The sequence below is a fragment of the Triturus cristatus genome, chromosome 4_1 (assembly GCF_964204655.1).
Source record: "Triturus cristatus chromosome 4_1, aTriCri1.1, whole genome shotgun sequence".
Taxonomy (NCBI): domain Eukaryota; kingdom Metazoa; phylum Chordata; class Amphibia; order Caudata; family Salamandridae; genus Triturus; species Triturus cristatus.
This window is the reverse complement of record NC_140585.1, coordinates 802,029,323-802,043,090: the sequence shown is the minus strand read 5'-3', so window position 1 is coordinate 802,043,090 and position 13,768 is coordinate 802,029,323. Positions and strand designations below refer to the sequence as shown.

The window sequence follows — 13,768 nt, the reverse complement described above, 5'->3', positions numbered from 1 at the left end:
CAACATTCAGCGAGCTCACAGGTTGGGTCGACCATCTTCCTCAACTTCTCCATCTCAGAGACCTAGAGGGGTCATCATCTACTTTTTGGAGTACACTGACCTTTTGATGGTTTTGTCGGCGGCCAAAGCCTCTCCGAATCTTACCTGGTCTGGATCTCCCCTGTTTTTTGCGCAAGACTATGCCAAGGCTACGGCTGCCCGGCGGAAGGCTTTTCTGAATCTAAGAGCGGATTTGCGGGCGATGGGAGCGCGATACGGCCTCTATCACCCGTGTTTATTCAAAGTCACCCACAACAACAAGACTATAACCTATGAGGACCCAGTGCGCCTACAAAGTTTCATCAATTCGCACCACTCCTCTGCTATGGATGCTTCCAGACCGTCAACCTCTGCTTTCGGATGAATACTGTTTTTATAATTCTTATATGGCTTTGCATGTCATGCTGTGTTTCTTTAGAATTTTTTCATTGCTATAGCTCGCCTGTATTTCTCTGCTCCTTCAGATGGCGACGTTAATGTTTCTTTTATTGTTTAACATTATGGCTGTTCCTTGTTTTTCGTGTTCAGTCATGGTTCCATCTTTACTTCCTGGCACATTTTAACCCTTTGTTTTCCTTTTTTCGTCTTACAGGAGTTTGTCCTCGTGTTTTGACGATGTCTCTCGACCCCAGCCTCGCTGCTCCTCGATGTGCTGCCTCACCCTTGTGGTTCCTTCCTCCCTCCACCCTTTCTCGTATCTTCCCTTTGTAGGTATGTTTTTCCCCCATATCCTTATTTACCCTCCTGGCATATCTGTTGGTTTTTCTCCTTTCCCTTCCCTTTTATCTCTTCTCATGTCTGTGTTCTTGTCCACATATTTTCACGTTGATTATTACTGATCGACACTCTTTGCTCTTATGAGGATTGCATGCTTCTTTTTTCTTGCTACACTCGCTTCTCAACCTTTTTCCCCTTTCTGGCTCCTTACTCCAATGTCTTTATTTTTCTCTTATACTCTCTGCTTTCTGCTACTGCTTTTGCACTTGTCTTTTGTAGGAATTGCATTTCTTGTCCTCCTGATTCCATGTTTCTCTCTACTTCTTCCTTACTTCTAGCTTTCTGGGTCACTTATGACGTTGTTGCATTTTATTCTCCCTTTCTTGGTATGGCTCATACTTATGATCACTTGTTTTCTTTCCTTCTCTTCAACATGTTTCCACTAAATCTTCTTTTTTCCTTCTGTACTCTCTACTTTTTATGGGCTTATCTCTCACTGGATCTGTCACTTACATTTTTTATAAATAAGTTGATAACATGTCGTTGAATATATTGTCATGGAATGTGAAGGGTATTCATTCTCCGATTAAGCGTCAACGGATTCTGTCACATCTTGCCAAATTGAATGTCGATATTGCATTCCTCCAAGAAACGCATTTAACTGAGGCTGAATCTGTTAAGCTTAAGCGTGGTTGGGTGGGTGAATTGTTTTTCTCACAAGGTGATGGCAAACGCAATGGTGTGGCAGTTCTTTGTCGCAAGTCTCTTTCCCTCCAGGTTATTACCCATGAGTCGGATACTTCTGGTCGTTGGGTCTATGCTAAGTTGTCACTTAGAGGTGTTCTAGTCTCTCTTCTCAATGTATATGGTCCTACCACTGGCGAACCTTCTTTTTGGGCTGATTTTTCTCCATTTTTTTTTTTTGTTTTTTTTTATAAAAACCTTTATTTATATCAGTCTGGAACACAGCTATTCAGCCGACATCCCGGAGGTTCGGCAGCCAAGTAAGGACAACACATGGAAGTGTCCATAGCGCTGGTGCAGGAAAAGACAAAGGTTCCTTTTTTTAGAACAACCTAAAATAAAGAACACAAGCAAGGCAGTGTACCCAATAAACACGTGCAAGTTCCCAGTGGGAGCGCAGCCCCATTCTCAAACACAGAACAAAACCACCGATCGGGCGGATGAGGGAGAGGCAGAGGCACTAGCAATCTAACGTGATATCCTCATAGTAATCCCAAGTTGGAAGTAAGGCTAGGGGGAAAGGTGCTCCTCCAACGGTTCAGTGGCCGGGGGCAGACATATATCCTCCCTATACTGGTTCCATCGCCCCCATATCTTATGCCATTTCTTAGGCCGCCCCCGGGCACAGTACGCCGTCTTCTCCCTAAACATGCTCCAGTCCATATTTTCCATCCATGCTTCCACAGCGGGAGGTCTCTGAGAGCCCCACAGTCGCGTAATATCACGCTTCGCCACCATATTTCCCAGGGTCACCCATTGAGTCTGCGCAGCATCAAAGTCAGTAGGACCCCAGACATTCAAAAGACAGCGCCGTGCCTCTGGCAACAGTCCAAAGCCCGTGACCTCCTGCATAACTACATGAATTCGCTTCCGGAACTCCGCAATCACACCACATTCCCATATGATATGTAAGAAGGTGCCCACCATCCCGCAGCCCCTCTTACACAAACCATCCTCGGAGAAACCCATATGAATCAGTCGGGGGCCCGTGACATAGACTCTATGAAGTATCTTACGCTGCACTAGCCTTAGCCGTGCCGGGATCGCGACCTCCTTAGGAGAGGAAATGGCATACTGCCAGTCCTCATCATCCAGTTCAAGACCGTCCCTAGTCCACTGATCACGCACCCCGAGGAGGTCGGTCCGGACGTTAACAAGCTTCTTATAGATTAAGGAGATTGTACTCTCCGGCATATGGCCATCCAGAATCTGATCCTCCAAAGGAGAGGACTCGGGCACAGCCTCCCCCTCGACGAGGACGGACCGCAGAGCGTGGCGCACCTGTGCGTACCGGAAATATTCCGTAGCCTCCAGATCGTACTCCGTCCGTAGCTCATCAAACGATTTCACTTGTCCCTTAACAAGAAGATCCCCCACTCTGGAAATCCCAATCAGGTCCCATTTCTCAAACCCCTTCGTGTGCCAAAGTTTCCCCAACACATCGGAATCAAACAACGGAGTGGCGCGGGTAAGCCTATCCTTCCAACCCAACGAGTTCGTAACAGCCTTCCACACGTGTACCGCTGTCTTGGTCGGTCCCGTGAGGGACCCATCCATCGACCTGGAGTACAGTGCTCTAAAATAATTACCCCCGCGCAGCAACCATCGGTCCATAGCAAAGCCGGGGCTCAGCGCCGGTCCGTAGACGCCGTGGTTGATAGCACTTAACTGGGTGGCCCAGTAGTATCGCCTGATGTCAGGAAGCGCAATACCCCCATCGTACCACGGAAGGGTCAGTTTTGCGATAGCTATACGCGGTCGGCCCTCCCACAGCAGTGAGCGCTGGAGGCTCTCAACCTCCCGAAAATAGCTGGCCGGGACCAGCTCCAGAGTATTCTGCAGGGCATAAAGAAAGCGGGGAAGAGACATCCTTTTGAACAGCGCGGCCCGGCCCAGGAGGGAAAGCGGCAGCCGCCGCCAACCCGCTACATCCCGCCGCAAGCGCGTCAATGGAGGGAGCAGGTTTCTCTCATACCGAACAATCGGATCGGCGGAGATATAGATCCCTAGATACAAAAAGCCATCCCGGGCGATCTGGATCGAACAATTCCGCGGGAGAACAGGGACGTCTCCATACAGGGCATACAGGTACGACTTACCCCAGTTAATGGTGAGACCCGAGTTCCTACCAAAAGAGGCCAAAACGTCACAGACTACTATGAGAGACTTCCTAGGGGAGGTGAGGTATAGCAAAATGTCGTCGGCATAAAGAGAGATGCGGTCCTCATGATCTGGTGACCATCGGATCCCCCTTATGTCCGGGTGCCATCTTATCCATGCCGCCAGCGGTTCAAGGGCAAGAGCAAACAACAACGGCGACAGGGGACAACCCTGCCTGGTGCCCCTCCCCAGCTCGAACGGACTGGACGCCCTACCATTGACCGCGACTTTGGCCAAGGGTCCTTCATATAGTAATCTCACCCAGCCAACAAAGCCAGGCCCAAAGCCGAATTTTGCAAGAGCCGCACACAGATATGCCCACTCTACCGTGTCAAAGGCCATCGTGGCGTCAAGTGCAGCCACAACGGTCGACTCCTGCAGCGTCCCCGTCCGCGCGAGCACGCCGTGGATGCGCCTAAGGTTCAACGCAGTGTTACGATGCGGGATGAAACCGGATTGGTCCGGGTGAATCAGGTCCCCAATCACCCTAATCAAGCGGTTGGCCAGTATTTTAGCAAGGATTTTCGGCTCGGCATTAAGTAGCGAAATCGGCCTATAGGAGCTGCATTTATTTCTGGGCTTGCCGTCTTTGTGTATGACCACAATTGTCGCCAGACGTTGGTCAAAGGGAAGGCATCCCATTTCTCGCGCCTCCACAAACATAGCTCGCAGATGCGGAGCAATCTTGTCCGGACGGAGTTTATAGAACTCAATTGGCAGACCGTTCGGGCCCGAGGCCTTGCCCGGGCGCAGTGAACGGATAGCACCCGCGACTTCGTCAGCTGTGATGTCACCATCCAAATCGTCCCTGTCTATATCAGAGAGGCAAGGCAGAGCCAGATCGCGCAGAAGCTCGCACGAGTCCTCAACCGGCCTGTCCGATACCGAGGTGTAGACCGTACGGAAATAATCCGCGAAGCACTGAACTATGCCATCCGGCTCAGTAACACTAACGCCACCCTCTGTAACAAGTTCTGGCACAACACGTTTAACCCGCTCTTTTTTATCCAGCCACGCTATTAATTTCCCGGCCTTGTCCCCAACATCGTACAGTCGCCCCTGCTGCTCCCTACTCAGGGCTTTGGCCGCGTCCGTCACCAGGGCCTTATACTCCGACTGCTTAAGGCTCAATTTGTGCAGCGTTGTTGCCAAAACTTCCCCCTCCAAGGCCAACTCTAGAGCCGCTATCTCCGCCTCGAGCTGTACGACCTCCGCATCCCTCCGACGCTTGGCCGCCGTTATCAAGGAAAGGGCCTCTCCCCTCAGCACAGTTTTGAACGCTTCCCACAAGGACACCGCAGACGCGACCGAGCCTAGGTTTTCCTGGAAGTAGCGATCGACCGCCTTCAGTACAGCGCTACGAGTCCTAGGGTCACGGAGATACCAGGGGTTAATCGGGGCCACCCTACCCCCCATCTCTCGACCAACATCCATACAGATCCACACCGGCGAATGGTCCGAAATACCCCTAGCCATGTGCCTAGCCTCAGACACAAAGGAGGCGTGTGCAGCCAAAGTAAGTACATAGTCAATTCTGGAGAGACTGCCGTGCGCCCCTGAGTGAAAGGTGTATTGTCGCTGAGTGGGATGCAGCAGTCTCCAACAGTCAACCAGACCAAGGGTATCCACGAAATCCGTAAGCCATTTCTGCGCCCCCCCAGTGCTCCTAGGTGGGTGTCTATCAAGCAATCCGGAGCCAACCGCATTAAAATCTCCACCCACCACCAACATCCCTTCTAGAAGATCCAGCAGAGCCCTCCCCAGGTCCTCAAACGTGGAGGGCTGCAGCCCAGGAGGGACATACACAGAGACCAGGACCAGCGTCCTGCCCTCCCACCTCCCCGCCACAGCCGCAAATCGCCCCCTTTCATCAACAGTGGTGGAATCAACCTCAAACGGCAGTGAGGCCCTGACAAGTATTCCAGCCCCTCTGGAGCCCGAGGAGAACCCCGAGTGCGCGACAAATTTATAGCCCTTCCTGTTGAGCGCGTAGCACATGTTGCCTATCAAGTGCGTCTCTTGCAGTAGAACTATATCAGGGGAACATCGCTTCAAGAATTGCAGAACGATCCCTCGCTTAATGCGATCCCCTAAGCCATTAACATTCCAACTGAGTACCTTTAAGCCCCTACCCTCCATCCCGAAATGTAAGGAGACCACCACCCCCCCCCCGAGGAACCGCACTTGAGCTACAGAAGCTTGCATCACTACGCCTTGCAAAACAAAAACCAACAACAACCATCCCAACAGTCCCAGTCCACCCCCCACCCTGCACCCCTGCGTAAGCTTGAAAAGCCTCCCCAACTTGCAGTGTGCCTGTCGCCCTATTCTAAGACTAATCTACAGAAAGAAACCCAGAGGAGGAGAAAGCTCCCTTCATACCCCCGCCACCCCCCGGGTTACTACACTCCCGGAGAAACCAAAAACTGCGAGTCACTGTCCGGGGCAAAGTCAAAATAATCTTGCACCAGAGTCCTCATTCCTGATCCACACCACCACCTTCTGCTCCACCAGCATGCTCCCCGCCGGCCCGTCGCTGGGGCAATGTGTCCAGCCATTCTCCAGCCATGTCCGGTGAATCAAAAAAGAAAGTCCGCTCTTCATACACCACGCGCAGTCTGGCCGGGAAGAGCATGGCGTACTTCAATTCCATCTCTCTAAGCCTTCTCTTAACCGCCAGGAAGCACTGCCTCTGCTTCTGCACCGCCTGAGTAAAGTCGGGGTAAAAGTTCACAGTGGTGTTCTGGAAGGCCGTCGGGCCGGACACTCTTGATGCTTGTAGAATGGCGTCCCGGTCCCTGAAATTAAAGATCCTTGCGACAATCGGTCTCGGAGGGGCCCCCACCTTGGGCCTCCCACCAGGGACTCTGTGGGCCCGTTCAACAGTAAAGAACTTACTGAGGCCTTTGGGCGCCAGATGGTTAACCACCAAGTCCTCCACGAACAGGTCCACAGACTGTTCCTCCGAGTTTTCCGGGACCCCAATAATGCGCACGTTATTGCGCCGTGCCCGGCCTTCAAAGTCCTCCAACCGTCGGGCAAAGAGGTCGTTCGCGGACCTCAAATTGCGGACTTCCAGCTGCAGGTCGGAGACATCACCCAGGAGGCCAGAAGTTTTAAGGTCCAGGGATTGAACCCGTTCATTGGTTTTCCCCAGGTCTGCCCGAATCAAGTTAACGTCGATCGAGATGGTGTCCACTTTGTGTGCCAAGGTCTCAAATTGCCGCCCGATAGAGGCCTGCATTCCCTCGATGGCACCCATAACGTCCTGGAGGGTTGGTTCCGTAGCGGGGGGTAGACCGTCCTTCAGGGCTTCCAGTGGCCGACCCGAGCCGCCCGGCGACTCCTTCTGATGGGCATAACGGTCCATGTTGTTGGTTTGGGTGTACCCTCCCCGCCTGGTGCTCTTTGGCTTCTGTTTTTCGGCTTCCGATTTGGTTGACATCGTGATCTGCAGCCGAGAGCAATACCCTTGCCCATCCAGAGAAGACAGTGCGACAAATGGCCGGCGCGGCGCACTCCCAAGCCAGGGCGCGATGAAATCAGGAAAGTGAAAGTGATGACACCGTCCTTCCGATGGCTCGCCCCACACTCAGCCGCTGTTGTTCAATTAGTGTTCGGGCACCGTGCCAGCGCAAGCCCCGGGCATCTTCCGGGGAGCAGGCCGCGACCTTCCGTGTGGCACAACTTCGGCGTCCGGTGGGCGATTTCAGTCCGGACAGCGACAATCACCTCAGCAACGGTTCGCCTTCAATATTCCGGGTGTGAAAGACAGGATTCGTCACAGGATATTTGCCGGAGGGAGCGCAGGTCTCAGGAGCTCCGGGCTCACGCGGCCATCTTGGTCACGCGCTAGGCTCCTCCTCCCTTTCTCCACTTTTAACTAAATTTATGGACCACAATTTTATCCTGGCAGGGGATTGTAATCAACCCCTTGATCCCTTTATTGATAGGGAGTCCAAAGCCCCTTATGTCCCCAACAAGCCCCACAAGCTGTTTAGTCATGCTATTTCACAGCATAAACTAGTAGATTCCTGGCGCCTCTCCAATCCAAAGTTGCGGGAGTACACTTTTTATTCTCCCTGTCACCGTTCCCAGTCACGACTTGACTACATCTTTCTTTCCCACAACCTCGCTCAGTCACTCCTACACTCTGAGATAGGCCCGATATTGCTCTCTGACCATGCCCCCGTCCTTACTAGTGTTGATGTACTCCCTAAAAATGTTGGCCCTAGGAGATGGCGTTTCAATAATTCCCTCCTCACAGACCCCAAATTTACAGCCACCTTTACTTCCTTTTTTGATGAATTTTTCCTCCTTAACGCTGACGATACCCTCCCTGACCACACTATCTGGGATGCTTTTAAGGCGGCAGCACGTGACTTTATTATGAGTTATGTCGCGAACAAGCGTAAGAACGCCCGAAGGTTTACTAAAAATCTCCTTTCTGACATTAAAACACTGGAACATGCGTATTTTACCTCACACTCTGCTGACAGCCTGACAGCCCTCATTGCAGCAAAAATGAAGTTTAATGAGAAGTCTACAGAAGATGCCTCCTTGTACCTGCTGAAATCTACTGCTAAATTCTATGGGGGTAGGAACAAGGCTGGAAAGCTCCTAGCTAATTATTTGAAGATTAAGCACAATAAGTTAAATATTGAATCTATTTATGACTCTGATGATAATTTAAAGCATACGGATGTTGATATTCTTGCTGAATTTTCACGTTTCTATGAAACCTTGTATACCTCTGAAACCCAATCTACCCCTAGCTCCCTTGATCGTTTCTTCTCCACCATTCATACACCAGCTGACTTTCCTCCAGATCTTTCCTCCTTAGAATCAGAAGTCACACAACAGGAATTACTTACTGCATTGCAACATCTCAAACCCAACAAAGCCCCCGGGCCTGATGGCTTTACTGTCGAATTCTACCTTCACTTTTCTAAACTGCTGATCCCACGACTTCACTCTCTACTCTGTACTTTTATTTCTTGTGGTGCCTCCTCAGGGACTTTCTCCGATGCCCATATTTGCCTCATACCTAAACCCGGAAAGGATGCACAATACTGCAAAAATTACAGGCCCATATCTCTAGTCAATATTGATTACAAACTCTTCGCTAAAACATTAGCGATTCGACTGGATCACCTTCTCCCCGACCTACTAGGAGAGGAGCAATCTGGGTTTGTTAAGGGCCGGTATATTACGGACAATACTAGACTCTTATTTAATATCCTATCAAAGTCCTCCCGCTACCAGCACTCACTTGCAGCGATTGCCCTTGACGCCGAAAAGGCTTTTGATCGTGTTGAATGGCGCTATCTCTTCCACACCCTCACTTGGTTTGGTTTTGGTCCTAGATTTATCTCTTTAGTTTCCCTGTTATATTCCCATCCTAGAGCGGCAGTTTTTGCTAATGGTCAAATTTCACCCTATTTTGACCTAGGCAGAGGCGTTCGCCAGGGCTGCCCCTTATCCTCTTTTCTTTTCAACCTTGCTTTGGAGCCCTTCCTTTCCAGGCTGCGTCAAAACCCCGCCATTCATGGCTTCCAGATTGCGGATTCGCATGTTAAACTCGCTGCATATGCAGATGATATATTACTCTTTCTTTCTAAACCTGCAGAATCCATCCCTGCTTTCATGACTGAAGTAAGAATGTTTTCCTCTATCTCTGGATATAAACTTAATCATGATAAATGTGAGATCCTTCCCCTAACCAAATTTACTTTCAAGCAAGAATTTATTGAATCTCGGTTTACTTGGAGTCCGTCCCACATTAAATATCTAGGTCTATATATTACCCCCTCAATTTCAGACACTATTTCTTTGTGTATGTCCAAATGCTCACAGAAGATTGCAGACCTCACGACAAGATGGCATCCTTTATACCTCTCCTGGTGGGGACGTCTCGACACTATCAAAATGATGATATCTCCTATTGTTCTATACACACTCTCCAATATTCCACTCCCCATTCCAGTGAAATTCTTTACCAAGATTAACTCAACGTTATCTTCGTTTTTATGGAACTCCAAAAAACCAAGAATGTCTCGGGCTAGGCTCATACGTCCGGCTTCTGAAGGTGGTGTCAACTTTCCTGACTTCCCTGCATACCAGAAGGCCTTTTTATTGCGTCAAGCTTCCCTTTGGTTACAAGATTCCACTTCCCCCTGCCCTTTATGGCTTAAGGTTGAGCGTACTTTACTCTCCCCCTTCTCTTTTGCAGAATATCTTGCTTTTTCCCGTAAGCCTTCGCTGATTCCCACTCCTATTCACAAGTATACTCTTAAGCTCTTACTGTCAGCTGCTCCTGGCCCTCCTATGACCGTGGCTGATTTCATCTCTTCCACTATCTGGCATAATAAATATCTCCTAATTGGTAATAAGCCCTTTTACTGGAAATCATGGAGAACCCGTGGTTTGATTTGGATTTCGCAGCTCTTTTCCGGTTCCACCTTTGTCTCTTTTCCTGACCTTTGTTCCTCCTTTGGCTTACCCAAATCCTTTTTCTCCAAGTATCTTCTCCTCAAGGCTGCTGTTCTGGAGATTTATCTACGACTTTCGTCTTCTTCTCCTCCCCCTATTTATACCACCCCTATTGTTCGACTTCATTCTCTCCTTCGCATTGCCCCCAAGGCATCTCTTCTTTATAAATACCTTCATACACCCGAGTCACTCAGACCTAAATCCAAGGTTGAACTTCATTGGGAAAATGACCTTGGGATAGATTGGCCGATATCCTTATGGGACAAAATTTGGACAAAATTGCGCAAAACTTCCAGAGCGGCTTCGTTGACACAATCCCTATTTTTTATTTACAACAGGCTACTTCATACTCCTTCTACACTACATAAGCGATTTCCTACTACCCCAGACAAGTGTTGGTCATGTGATGCTCCCAATGCTACCCTACCACACATGCTATTTCTTTGCAAACATGTACACGACTTTTGGTTACAGGTGTGGGCCCAAATCAATGTTATTTTTCATACTAGCATCCCCTTTTCTCTTACTCACCTTTTCCTGGGCAGTTTGTCCACTAGCTGTAATAATGTAGATATGTCTGCTCGCATTGTTGATTTGCTATTGGCTGTTGCTTTTCAACAGATTACTGTCAATTGGAAAAATGCATCCAACATTTCTTTCAAAGCGTGGTGGTATAATGTCTGTTACAACCATAGACTTGATAATGCATTTGTCTTCCCTGTTCACTTGGCAGCTAAACGTGCAGACTTGTGGCTCCCCATTACGCTATATTTAGATAATTGTGCTGCTCGCTCTTCCCTTCCATCGCCTGCCCAACAAGAAGTTCCCAAGCCCCCATGATACCCTTTTCACGTTCTGCATATTTTACCCTGCTGATTCATTTTTATGCTCTTTGTAATTTATTGTTTGATCAGGATTGATACAATTTCTTTATTTCTTTTCAATGCCCATGTTCATTGTTTTTGTATGCAATTTCTCTTATACGTTTCATTTGCAGTCCCATTCCCCTCCCCTTTCCCTACCCCTTTTATCTCTCCCTCTCTCCCCAATTGATATTTTGTATTGCATTTACCTGTTCATTGTTTAATAAAACTCTTTTGAACTAAAAAAAAAAACAGAAAGTAGTCAAAACCCTCAAATTGCTAAATTTCTACTAAAAATGACACCTACGTATAAACCCAGTCCTTTGTTTGGACATAGGACTTCCAAACCAATACTCTGCTGCAGGTACCTCCTGTTATATGGAGTACGTCAGGTGTCATTCCCACTGAAGAAATTCACCCTGTCAAGAAGCAAGTCCACTATATAGCAGGGTGCAGCTGCCGCATTGAACCATTTACTCAACAGAAGCTGTGAATTAACACACTGGAAATGTGTAACGCATTTTACCTCTAGGGATAAAGAGTACAATTTACACATCATATGCAAAGTGTTTAATTTAGTATATAATGTGTTTGGAAGTCTTAGTGCGTGGTATATTAATGTCAACCACTCACAATGTTCTCCACAAATTACCTTTTATGGACATGATATGTACTGTATACGTTTAATGAAAATTATTGTTACCAGAGCTAATCATCACCCTCTTTTCCCTAAAGGATAGTTCCTCCATTGAAGATGGAGTCGGTGGGAAAAACTAGGCAGACCAATGGACTTACCATCATCACCAAAAAGATTGTCAAATGTGCAGATGACCTGGGGGAGGGGGATGGGGGGAGATTCTGATACTTACTTTACACATGACCTCAAGGGCCTGCATGCCACTGCAATTATTCACAATACAACAACATTAAATCAGAACACCACAAGCCCCAATGGAATATTCCCAGTATAGTCTGGAACTGTATCAATATAAAATAAAAAATAGTGTGTGTGCTTAGAAACAGTTAACACGGTCACACCAAGATTCAAGAATTTGCCACCCTCTTTTACCTTCTCCGCCTCCATGCAAATATTTTTTTTTAAATCCCGCTATCACCACGTCCGAATATTTAAAAAAAACTAGCATCCTGCTCCAACCCACCTACAATGCCCTCTGCTCTCAATGCAAGGGAGGAGAGCCAACGATGAGGTGGCAGCGGCTGTTGAGCAGTGCTTTGTGGTACTTAAGGCCCCTTTATATTTCCGCCCACCGCTGTTCTGCAGAAATTCAAGAGACACAAGCAGATGAGCTGGTCCATGACAGTTCACAGTCCGCTAGGTCTCTGGAGAAGTGGGAAGTGGCGACCCAGCGTGCATCAAAGAATCGGCTTCACCGCCTAACTTTTCACTGCCCTAATTGTTGAAACTCGTTTTTCATTGCTCTGACGTCAGAGCATTGATAACATAGGTTTCAGATCCTGTGTTGTGTATGAAATCTTCCAACAGACACTTTAGATAACAACAATAATAATTTGCAGTTAATGCTGCAGTTTTTAGGCGCCTAAATATAACTTGTTACTGCTATTCGTTCAAGGGTACAATAATGTGTCGAACTACAAGTGAGTAAGGACTCAGTTGGCCCAGCTGGGTTTTTCGTACTGGTGAACTGCAGAAAAAAACGTGAGCAAAGAAAACTTAAGTGTCTCAGCCAACTGATCAATCCCTTTGCAAGGAGTCAAATTGCAACAAAGACCACTAGGGATCTCAATATGCTCCAAGTCAGGTGTAAGTAGATTTTTGCTATCTGTTTTGTGCGGACTAGTGCGGGTAGGGCAACATTTATAATTGTGAAAACAAAAACTTAAAAAAAATATGAGTGTGCAAAAAGCAAGTTAAAATGTAAATCTCACACACACTTGATATGAGAACATTCGAGATCTGTGCCATGTTTGATCCAGTACATCGGAAACACTGCAAGTATCACTGAAGCCTGGACAAGCATTCCTTGAAAAGGAACATACCATCTTCACTGGTGTGCGTCTCAGTGCCGCCTTCCTGGTCCACCTCGTCCAATGTACCGTGCTCACTGTAGGGGCTGTCACTGCAAACAAGAATTATAATTTAGTAAGAAATCATGTATGTTCATTTTGAGTTACAACAAAAGGCGAAATATCTCGCCAAGACAGCATTAGTGCAAGAGACTAGCCTTCTACCGTTACAAACTCATGCACTGACAGAATATTAACTTGCAAAACTAACAAAAAAAAAAGTAAATTTAGGTTGCGCCTGGGAAGCGCTTGCGGCTGCTCTGCGAGGCATGCTATATTCAGGTATGGACTAGAAGCTCCGCCCACTCTCCGCCCATATTTTTCATCGGCTTGTGTAATTGTCCACTGTAAACTGTGGCTTTTTATTGGTCAATAGGTTTAGTAGTCCCTCCTTAGTACCGCCGTGTCTCTTTTTGTAATCTCCCATGAGGACACATTCTGCTGCGTGTGTTGTTACACGGTAGGCTTTAATTACCGCCTCCGTGCACTATTTTCTCAAATACCTTTGCCTTGCCTGCGACATGCTCTCTGTCCTAACGCTTTACAAAAAAAATCTTTGTAGCACGGGCGCCAAACGCATTTGCAATGCAATAAGTCTCGCATTTGCCGAGAGTTTAAGCTACTAGCATTGGAAACGACAATGCCTTTTATTTATCTGTTTTAAAAACAACATATCAATAAAAGGCATTGACATTTACAATGCCAAA

The 13,768-nt window shown here is 47.9% G+C and overlaps 1 protein-coding gene across 1 annotated transcript in view; it reads right to left on the bottom strand.

The window, feature by feature from the left end:
• Positions 1 to 13,768, bottom strand: part of SRGAP1 (SLIT-ROBO Rho GTPase activating protein 1) — a 497,889-nt gene that overhangs the window by 27,267 nt on the left and 456,854 nt on the right. The window contains exon 18 of the mRNA XM_085653404.1: positions 13,035 to 13,114. Coding sequence (XP_085509530.1) covers positions 13,035 to 13,114 — 80 coding nt within the window. The remainder of the gene's footprint in view (positions 1 to 13,034; positions 13,115 to 13,768) is intronic.